Source organism: Diabrotica virgifera, chromosome 5, assembly GCF_917563875.1.
Source record: "Diabrotica virgifera virgifera chromosome 5, PGI_DIABVI_V3a".
In the NCBI taxonomy this organism is placed as follows: domain Eukaryota; kingdom Metazoa; phylum Arthropoda; class Insecta; order Coleoptera; family Chrysomelidae; genus Diabrotica; species Diabrotica virgifera.
Genome location: NC_065447.1, coordinates 234,569,188 through 234,580,852, shown reverse-complemented (window position 1 = coordinate 234,580,852; position 11,665 = coordinate 234,569,188). Strand labels below are relative to the sequence as shown.

General features: G+C 32.2%; 1 protein-coding gene across 1 annotated transcript in view; it reads left to right on the top strand.

The window, feature by feature from the left end:
* The first annotated feature begins 344 nt into the window (after positions 1-344).
* LOC114337072 (cleavage and polyadenylation specificity factor 73) overlaps positions 345-11,665 on the top strand; it is a 45,543-nt gene continuing 34,222 nt past the window's right edge. Inside the window, exons 1-8 of the mRNA XM_050650878.1 lie at positions 345-529; positions 2,317-2,380; positions 2,822-2,919; positions 3,332-3,460; positions 3,516-3,693; positions 6,678-6,767; positions 6,825-6,975; positions 7,980-8,155. Of these exons, the coding sequence (XP_050506835.1) occupies positions 459-529; positions 2,317-2,380; positions 2,822-2,919; positions 3,332-3,460; positions 3,516-3,693; positions 6,678-6,767; positions 6,825-6,975; positions 7,980-8,155 (957 nt within the window). The 5' untranslated portion in view covers positions 345-458. The remainder of the gene's footprint in view (positions 530-2,316; positions 2,381-2,821; positions 2,920-3,331; positions 3,461-3,515; positions 3,694-6,677; positions 6,768-6,824; positions 6,976-7,979; positions 8,156-11,665) is intronic.

The following is an 11,665-nucleotide window of genomic DNA, read 5'->3' as shown; positions in this document are numbered from 1 at the left end:
AGATTATAAGCAATTTGCCACGTTTCCCGGAGGATAAAAAATATACACAGAGAAAAATACAGCATATCTAGAAAGACTATAATAATTTTATTATTTGAAATCAAGTTTATTAAGAAATTGCGCTTCTAGGTTTTGTGTTAGATCATCGTATTATAAATTAACAGCAGCTAAACGGAATTATTAATTAATTCATTTTAGAACTTCATTCCATTTTACTGTGTACTTTTGAAGTGCCCCGGTAATTCATGGTAGAAACGGTAGAAAAATTAAATTCCTAAACATTTTTTTCGTGTTCTGTGGAAAGTGTGCAAGTGTGGTTATAGTTATTTTGTAAACCTTAGACAAGGAAAAAAGAGCAAACTATTTTTAGGTTATGTTATGAGTGAACGGTTGTGTATTTATTAGAAAAATAGTATCTGTGTAAATAAACTTTTTGGTAATAACTAAATAATATTACCATGTCCTACAAAAGAAAACCAGATTCACAAGTTCCGGCAGAGGAGAGCGACTTGCTTACTATACGACCACTGTAAGATTTTTCTTGTTTCTAAATCATTATCTTCATCAATGGCCTTATAACTCTTAGTGAGTAGTGAGTCTTTGCCGTGTTTACTATTGCATTGCATGTTTGTCGGTCCTACGCCACTATTTCCCAGTTTCTCCAGATCCTCTCTGACTGCATCTTTCCACCACTTTCTCCATCCGTCTGTAGTTCCTCCTACAGACCTTTCATATCTGGTCTTTCCCAAAACACATTGTTTATAAGGCGATTGTCGTTACTGCCTATCAAATGTCCTGCTCATCTTAATTTATTGGCTTTTAGATATCTGACTAAAGACTTTCCTTTCTGAAGAGCAACTCTTTCTGGTTTTGTCTGCACCTCCATTCATTTGTCATTGTCACTCTATCTCTGCAAGGGCCATATATCACTCAAAGGATTTTACGTTCTCACACCAGCAATTTATTTATTCCTTTTTGTCAGCATCCATGTTTCACTTCCATAAGCTGCTGCTGGTCATATTATGGTGACCTCTTGAGACAAGTTTCAACTTCATTAGATGTTGCATTGCAAAGAAAGCTCCGTTTCCCACCATTATTCATGTTTCAACTTCTTGTTCTACTTTGTTGTCATTGGTGATTGTTAGTTGCTCCTAGATATTTAAATTATTTAACCACCCCGAAGTTATGATCATTTATAGTAACATTTAAACTTATTTGCTGTCATTCTTTTTTGACGACCATGTACTTTGTTTTGTCTTTGTTTATTTTTAGACATATATTTAATGCAGTTTCTTCAAAACTGGAGAAGCTATCCTTATTTTCTAATGTTGATTGTGCTATTGCTTTTATGTAATCAGCAAAGGTGTGTACAATCTTTGTTCCCTGAGCAGCTATGTCTGGCTTGATTTTTTGATAAATGTTTTGCATGACATATTTTAAGACCAGGTTAAACAATAATGGAGACAACAGACATCCTTGTCTCAATCCAAAATTTATGCAGAAAGCATTTTATGTTTTTCTCCATATTTTAACTTGTGCAAAGGAGTTATTTACACACATTTGCTTTACTGCAGCTAGTTTCTTGGGTATGCCCAACAATAGCATTCCAGAAGTTAGACGACTAACACCTTAAGCTTCTAGATTAATCTAGATTATGTTAAGTCATATAAATTGAAACTTTAGATTAGGTCTAGCTTTGCTACCTTTGCCTTATCTCCCTGGTAATAATACCCCTTATCCCTAATTAGTCTGTGGTTAGTCACAATGAACAACTCCTGGGTGCAAAAAGTTTTTTCCCTTCCCTACCCTTGATTGTTCGATTGGATTCGTAATGGTCTTGGTGTATGGTAGGTTTGGTTAGGCGTTGATTTTAAGAAGTGTTGCTGGCTAGATGGGCGTAGTTTCCAAAGGCAATAAAAGAAGAAAATCCCTACCCTTGATTGTTCGATTGGATTCGTAATGGTCTTGGTGTATGGTAGGTTTGGTTAGGCGTTGATTTTAAGAAGTGTTGCTCTGGCTAGATGGGCGTAGTTTCCAAAGGCAATAAAAGAAGAAAAGAACACCTTAAGTGCTTTGTGTATGAAATATTTACACAGTAGTCAGGTCCAGGGAGCCTTGTGTATATAAGTATTATTCATGGGGCATAGCTGTATTATAGACTATAGACCATATTTTTTTTACGGCGCCATGGACCCAATCGCAAAATAATGTGTTAATCGAATCATAAACCTGTTTGAAATTTTGTTTCTAAATGTATCAATTATTATTTACTTCTATTTCTTTTATGTATTCACTGATGTTGTGCTTTTGCTTTAGGGGAGCTGGTCAAGAAGTAGGAAGATCATGTATTATGATAGAGTTCAAAGGAAAGAAAATTATGGTAAGCATATTATTTTTGGAATATAAAATGTATTAGGAAACATTAGCAAACAGTCCAAAATTATATTGTCTTGTGAAAGTCATTTGTTGACGACTTTCTTAAATTTGCATATGTAGGAGCTAGTGATCCAAAGGGAGTTAGCTTGAATCAAGTTGTCTCCCTCCCAATGGTGAATCGTTTATCTTATGCTTTTCAAGACATTTCATTCGGGGAATGTGCAGCCATTGTAATGGTAGTCCAACCAAATTTGTCCAAATTTTGAGTTTGTCAATTAATAATAAAGAGTTTGTTACAAATTTGTCCTGTGAGACTACACAAACAAAACCTTTTTATATGGAACTTACCAAAATAAACATAAAATTTATTTATCCGGTTACTTAAATTGATATAAAATGTTTCATATCTATAAAAGCAATTTAAAAATACATTTTCATTTTTCAGCTTGATTGTGGAATTCACCCAGGTTTATCAGGAATGGATGCTTTACCTTTCGTAGATCTAATTGAGGCAGATGAGATAGATCTTCTTCTTATTTCTCAGTAAGTTACCTTTTTAAAATAATATATAAAAATTATTTATGCCTGGTTGCACGAACAAATCTTAAGCTCCAGCTTAGCCCAGCTCGGCTTATAGGTAGAGTCGCATTAAGTCTCACTTACGTTGCACCATAATTTTTGATACTTATCTAGGCACGTCTTAACTGAGACGGAGTTTAAGATGCAATCCACTTGGCAATCCATTGTGGCAAGATGGAAACTGATCTAAGACTCAATGGTACAACGCGTATATTTCGTAAGCTGAGCTTAAGGCATATTTTAAGTTTAAGATGTGTTGGTGCAACCAGGCATTAAACATGCTTAACATTTAATGCTTATTTTAATAAGAGCATAAGTATGACATAATTATTATTTTAAGAAAAGTGTAATGTTATTACAAAAAATTCTGTTTTAGCTTTCATTTAGATCACAGTGGTGCCTTACCATGGTTTTTACTAAAGACTAGTTTCAAGGGACGTTGTTTCATGACACATGCCACTAAAGCGATATACAGATGGTTATTATCTGATTATATCAAAGTCAGGTATTTAATTTCTTATAAATTTCATTTATAAAATCTTTAACAAATGTTTTTTTAGTAATATTGCTACTGAACAAATGTTATACACTGAAGCAGATTTAGAGGCCAGTATGGATAAAATAGAAACCATCAATTTTCATGAAGAAAAAGATATATTGGGTGTAAAATTTTGGGCTTATAATGCAGGGCATGTTCTTGGGGCCGCTATGTTTATGATTGAAATTGCAGGTGTAAAGGTGAGTAAGGTATATGGCAACAATATTTAACCCTTTCAGCTCGTCTTTAATATTTCAACATCAGTTCCTGTGCCGGCAGTAATAATTTCGTTTGAATATAATACAGTAGAACCCCGATTATCCGTGCTCCTCGGGACCGGACGTTGGCACGGTTAATTGAAAAGCACGGATAATCCGAACATTTATTTCTTATTGTAATACATATGTATGTATATCCATACATATAGCCCTACCATAAAAAGACAACAGAAAAAATAAATCTTTCATTATGGGTCTCCCTCGCCGCGTATAGAGTTTCCGTCGAGTGATTTACAGTGACGCTATTTTGATAAAACCTCAAAAATGCAATTTAAGTAATAGAAAATCATAGCACGGATAATCCGCAGCCCGGATAATCCGCACACGGATAATATGGGTTCTACTGTACTCACAAAACATGATTACGTGTTCAATCGCACTAATATATAGTCATATTTTGACGCATGTACGCATTACCGGAGCGAAACGAAAGGGTTAAATACAATTTTTTTGCAGACTAAATATTTACTTGAACTAACATAAAATATGTAGTCATATTTTGACGCATGTTCGCATTACCGGAGCAAAACGAAAGGGTTAAATACAATTTTTTGCAGACTAAATATTTACTTGAACTAACATAAAATATGTAGAAGTAGAGTTAGTTGATTTTTGCCTTTTTTTCAAAACTGTAGATACCAAGTTTTCAGAAATGTGAATGTATTAAAACTACTACATTGTTGCCAAGTTGTTGTTACAGATATCATTTTATCACAAATGACCAAATCAAATATATAGTCATATACTATTAAGTAATAAATAACAACATAATACATCATGGAGATAAATTGCAGTATTCCATATAACAACAATTTTTTTTTTCATATACCAGTAACTATTTCTGAAATTCTTAATATCATATCAAAGCTAAAAAATAAAAAAGTGCAGGTTATGATGGGATCTCAGCGAATCTGTTGAAACATTGTGCAGAAGAGATTGCAGAACCATTGTGCCACATTATTAATAACTCTTTTAAGTATGGTATTTTCCCTAACCAACTAAAGTTAGCCCTAGTGAAACCTTTACATAGAAAGGGAGATAAAACCAAATTGGAAAATTATAGACCCATCAGTTTACTACCGACATTTTCAAAAATTTTCCAAATAGCAATGTGCCCAAGACTTATATAACGTTTTTCAATAATGACCACCTAATTGCTGAGTCACAACATGGGTATCTTAAGGGAAGGTCTGTTGAAACAGCTACATACGAATTCGTGGATAAGATTTTGAATGGATGGGAGAACGGGGAGATTTCCTTGTGAATGTTCCTGGACTTATCAAAAGCGTTTGACAGCATATATCATCATATTTTGATAGACAAACTAGAAAGATATGGAATTCGTGGCCCTGCTCGGGACTGGATAAGAGATTACCTCACCGAAAGACGAAAAAAGTTATTATAACTCGAGAAGGACAACAGTTTTCTTCAGAAGAAGGGAATTTACAACTTGGTATTGCTCAGGACAGTGTCATGGGACCACTTCTTTTTGTTTTCTACATTAACAATCTTGGTAGCGAAATATTGAGTAGTGAGTCTCACCTTGTAAATTTTGCAGATGATGCAAATTTATTAACATTAGCATCAACGTTTGTGGATCTTCTAAGTATTTCTTTAGATCATTTAAAAACAGCTCAGAATTGGTTCTTAAAAAATAAATTGGTTTTAAATACCGAGAAGACTAACTGTGTTTGTTTTCACACAAAGCAAAATAATGAGATAATTCCAGAGGAGATTGAGTTGGATGATCAGACTGTTGTATTATCAACAAATACAAAATTCTCGGGTATTTACATAGATCAACATCTGAATTGGTCAGAGCATCTGTGTGTTGTTCGCAAAAGAATCAACACGGCATGTTATTCATTACGAGTAATGTCTAAGTATTTGAATTTACAACACCTTAAGACAGTTTATTTTGCAAACATCTACTCAGTGCTCAGATACGGTATTATTTTCCGGGGCGGGGGAACTGATGTTGATAGAGTATTCATTGCTCAGAAGAGAAGAACAATGCTCAAGATAAAAGGTCGAAGGACCTGTAGGGGAAAATTTAAGGAGTTAGGATTATTAACGGTGGCAAGGCTGTATATATACGAGTGTTTACTGTTCCTGTTCAAGAATAGGGATAGGTTTACACATTCTGAGCCAAAACACAGCATACCCACTAGGTATGTAGGGCTCAATTTTCCTATACATAGGCTAGTCGCAACAGAGAGAGGACCTACATATTCGTGTATAAAAAATTTTAACAAATTACCTGTTAGAATTAAATTGCAACAGAATTTTAATATATTTAGAACTGAAATAAAAAGCATTTTATTGGATTTAGAACCATATTCTGTGTATGAGTTTTTAAATCACACAGTTTTAAATTTTAACTCATAGTAGTTGTAATTGTAATTTTGTATGTATATTAGACACTTATTATTCAATTGTGGCAATTTGCTATAAGTGTGTTGTTTACAATTTTTTTAATAAAATATGTTTTGAATTTGAATTTGAAATTGAGAGACTATTCTTCACCTAGTTCTCTCATTTTTTTATCGTTTCTATTTGGTCTCTTTGTGATGTATCAAAACTCTTTATTTAAATACCCCCACATGAATATATCTAATAGCCTTTTAAAAAGTTACTCGTCTGGTATTTCAATATATACTGTTCCTATACTTTATTTCACGTTAAGAAAGAAACATTTAGCTTATGCAGATCAGTGTTGCCAAACCTCTAAGATACGTGTTGCTACTGGACTGTCGATATGTGATTCATTGTAATCAGAAGGCGTGGCATCGGCGCGCTTCTATCGTCCATAAGAAACATGTAGCCCTGTCTCTGCAACGTTTTATTCTTAACGTGAAATAATCTATTGTGGTAGATTTACATGCTTACATTTTATCTATTTTTAGATCCTGTATACTGGAGATTTTTCAAGGCAAGAAGATAGACATTTGATGGCTGCAGAAATTCCAACTATACACCCCGATGTATTAATAACAGTAAGCATTTTAATAATTTAATCATAAAATTCATTCAAATAGGGCATTTATTTGTAGGAATCTACATATGGAACACATATTCATGAGAAGAGAGAAGATCGTGAAACACGCTTTACCACATTGGTGCATGATATTGTCAATAGGGGAGGAAGGTGCTTGATTCCGGTATTCGCGTTGGGAAGAGCACAAGAATTGTTGCTAATATTAGGTCAGCTATTTTGAATATCATAATTTAGATTTTTATTGACCTTGCAGTTATTATAATTCTGCCCAAAATTTAGTACAATTTTTTGTCTGTAAATAAAATGTTTGAAGAAAAATTTAGATCCTAATCTAATCACTTTCTTCTATTTTCACAAAAGGTAACACATGGTTTTTGGTCTCTTGGTAGATTGTGCAGAGTATAATGGATGTGATTAGACCAATATTCACGTTATTCAATATGTTTCCAACCGCTGGTAAAATAATTCATACTTGCTTCGCGATTTTACTATTCGAACTTCGTTCATTCATTTTAACAGTTTTAAAATTCGCAATATTCCCTTTTAAACATTCATCAGAGACAGATATTACGAAGTCTGGCAATTAACTTCCGAGACTCTTGGTATAACATCTTTATTTAGCAATCTTTTCCACTGTTGGAAGCAGTGTTGCAGGTCATCTTCTGACGGGATGTTAAGTAGCTGCGTTAATTTTTGGTTTTACGTTCTCCAATGACTCGTGACGAGTTCCTTTCAAACTGAATTTGATTTTTAGGAACAGGTAGAAGTTGCAGGGTGCTAAATCTGTCGAGGAGGATGGCTTCTCCATGATTATGATCTAGTTTTTGACCAAATATTTCGTGTTTCTTTTTGTGAACTACATCGAAGAAAACGTTGAACATTTTTGTGAAGTTGGACACACTGAATATGAGAAAAAAATGTTTTCATGAAAATATTGCATGGATTGCTGCTTGGTTTTAGGGTTGAAAAATCCATGTGTCACAATTTATGAGCCTTAATTTATAAAACTTACTGTTATTGCAGCTTTTGACCCTGCAATATCATTTTTGTGGCGTTGATAGATTTGTTAGATATATCCAGGTTACGAATATCTTCCAACCTTTTTGGTTTTTTTCCCAAATCACTGAAAAGTATTAAATATCAATATTTTTGGAAACATGATGAAAACGGTTTTTTTTTGCAGTTTTGTTAATATATTTTTTAATTTTAGATGAATATTGGAGTCAGCACCCAGAACTTCACGATATTCCTATATATTATGCTTCTTCTTTGGCTAAAAAGTGTATGGCTGTATATCAAACGTATATAAACGCCATGAATGATAGAATAAAGCGCCAGATTGCCATCAATAATCCATTTGTGTTTAAACATATTTCGAATTTGAAGGTAAGTGATGTTTTTTTTTATACAGCATACTCTAAGTTGACTGCTGAATAATATTTTGCATTTGATTTTGCAAGAAATTTTCTATACATAATAATAATAGTCTTACGTTTTATACCGCTGACGCGGCTTTGGGATTATAGCAGGGTAGTGTGTTATTTCTAGGACCTACGGTATACAAATAAGTGTGGTATATTATGAACCCTCTGTATAAATCATAATTTAAATATGATGTTATTAACCTTTAGGGTATTGAACATACATAAAAACAATAGCTTATAGTTTGTATCACATGTTTATTACGAGTGAACTTGAACTATATTTGTTATGGTTCAGATAGGTATAAAAACACGCTGAACAATCAGTATGGATATAGATATACAAATAATTATTAGAAGTTAGTATGTAGTAAGGCGAGGCGCTATGAATCATTAATGTTATTGTTTAGATATTGGATACCAGTGAATAAAATATAATGTATAGTAAGACGTGTTTAGTCTTTTTAATTAATTAGAACCAGAAGGCAGTAACAACACACTATTTAATACATGGCTGATCCTGCAGACTAGAGGAGGTCTTCTGAAAGGAGCAGAGATGGCGGCACCAGCTTGGAAACGAAGACGGCGAAAACTGACCAGGACCCAGGAAGAATACAGGAACCGAACCCAGTGAAAAGACAAAGTGGAAATAAAATGTAAGTAAGAATGTCTATCTTTATTAAAAATGCTTCCCTCGTTTTATATTATTATTGAACATTGAATATTTATCATTGCTGATTTGTGAATAATTTATGAAGTATCGATTTTTTTTAAGAATATCTATAAATTTTGAAATATGAAGTGATTTTTGAATTGAATATTTTTATCAAAGTTTATTATATATGCTATTCTTGAATTTTTATTGAATTTTGAATTGTTATTGAATTTATTTGAAAAATCTCTATCCGATTTCGATTTTCTAGTACGGTTATTTTTAAATATTTTATGGAATATCGAATTTTGATATTTGAACTGATTTTGAATATTTTTATCTGACTTTTGCATACGCTATTTTTGAATTTTGAATTGAATTTGTATCGAATATGTATACTATTATTGAATTTTTATTAGCCATTTTGTTTTTATTATTGATATTTATTTTCATCGATTTTGTGTTAAATTTTGTATGATATGAACCTGAATTAATATTTTTTGAGTGATAAATGATATATAAATGATTTTTTTTAATGAATAATGATTAGTGATGACATGCGTTGATATAAGAACTTTAAGACAAACATTGCTATAAGTAAGAGATATATTTTTAACGAACCGACATGATGAGTCGAGATAAGGAATTTGAAGAAGAACTATATAGATAAGAAGAAGAACTAACAATATTATAAGTTGAATATTATGAGGAAATTTGAGACAATAAGAAACTCACTGCTCTTGTCAAATTAGGAAGGTACTAAGTGATTTATAGAAGCTTGAAAGCTTATTAGAGACCCACTCTGTGTTTTGAAGGGTACCTATTTTATTCATGATTATTCGTGAATAAACAACGGCCTCAAAGCAAGGGATTGAGGTTGTGATATTTTTAGAAGAATTTGAACCGCATAAAATACCTATTTCGTGTTTTGAGTTAACTATACCACCTAAATGGTGCGTACAGATCAGGGCGAAAATTCGGGTTAATATTGGCGGAGAACTAAGACATCCGAGTGAAACCTCTTTTATTAAGGTAAAACGAAGGTATCGGAGCTAGTATATGAAGTGATGCTTATGATGTTATATGAAATGATATATGAGATAAATGATATATGATTGTTATATGAAAGATGTATATGAAGATGAATTATGTACACTGTAGAAGTGTTATTATGTGGAGAAAATGAAGAAATATAGTTGTAGTACCAGACAAGAAGAAGAAGAGAAAAAAAGATAATTTTTTTATTAAAATATGTGGGAAAAATGAAAGAAGACACATAAAAATTGCAAGAAAAGAAGCAAAATTAAGAATAATATCAAATAAGTAGCTAATCATTGAATTATGTCTAAGAATTAAAGCTGTAAATTTTTTTTCTCTAAAGTAACGTAAACTATAAATAACTTATTTTTAAATGTATATAATGAATTCAGGTTGCATTTTCGCGGAAAATGGAAGTGTTTGAATTAAGGATAGACAATATCTTACAATAAGTGTTAGTAGATAGTAAGCAAAGGAACACAGAAAGTGAAATTTTTAGACATTCAGCAACATAGATTAAATCTTTATTATAGGAGAGACAAGAGAGTTATTAGAAGTTTTTAGAGACACATTAGAAGTTTTTTAGAGAGATTACATTTTTATTATAGGTACATTATTTTAAAGTTAGTAAGACATATATAAATAAATCAAAAGAAGACTGAAATAGGAATTATTAATAGAGTAAAGGATACATTTTTTTTACTTATTCGAGTAATATTAGCTTAGCTTAGGACTTTTAGTTAGATACGAGATTTTTAGTTAGGTAGATTAGATTATTCCCCTGCTTATAGGAGATGCATATAGGCACTAAAAGACTATATTAAAAATCCCGATAGGTTTAGTCACTGTTTTTATGTGGACACTGTTTTGTGAATGGAGAAAAGACTAAAAAGCAAGACGGAACAGAAAGTGAATTAGTGATAATAATAAACAATTTTTAGGATTAAAAAAAAACTCTGAAATGTACCATGTTACAGTTAGTTAGGATAGTTAGGAAATTTAATTTTTGAAAATAGTATTAGGTAACCATAAACATTTTGTAAAAGGGAAAGAGGAATATACCGTCAGATATTCTTCTTCTCTTCTTAGGACTTTCTTTTTTAAAAACGGCGGAGATGTGGTATATTATGAACCCTCTGTATAAATCATAATTTAAATATGATGTTATTAACCTTTAGGGTATTGAACATACATAAAAACAATAGCTTATAGTTTGTATCACATGTTTATTACGAGTGAACTTGAACTATATTTGTTATGGTTCAGATAGGTATAAAAACACGCTGAACAATCAGTATGGATATAGATATACAAATAATTATTAGAAGTTAGTATGTAGTAAGGCGAGGCGCTATAAATCATTAATGTTATTGTTTAGATATTGGATACCAGTGAATAAAATATAATGTATAGTAAGACGTGTTTAGTCTTTTTAATTAATTAGAACCAGAAGGCAGTAACAACACACTATTTAATACATAAGGTATTTAAGGGCCGGTGCTACGCTTCAACCGCCTATTATTACCCCTGGTTTTACAAAAGGTACTCATTTTATTCAGGCTAAGGGCCGGTTTCACCAACAACAAATAAATCTATGAATAGTTATTTGTCGAATAATTTTTATTGTGTTTCAATATCATTGAGGGCTTATTTTGCCCTCTTCCATATATTTCGGTCTAAAAGTGTCCACCGAAATACAAAGATGAGAATCTATAAAACCTTAATTCGACCACTAGCATGCTATGGCAGTGAAGCATGGGCCCTGGAAGAAACATCTAAAAACAA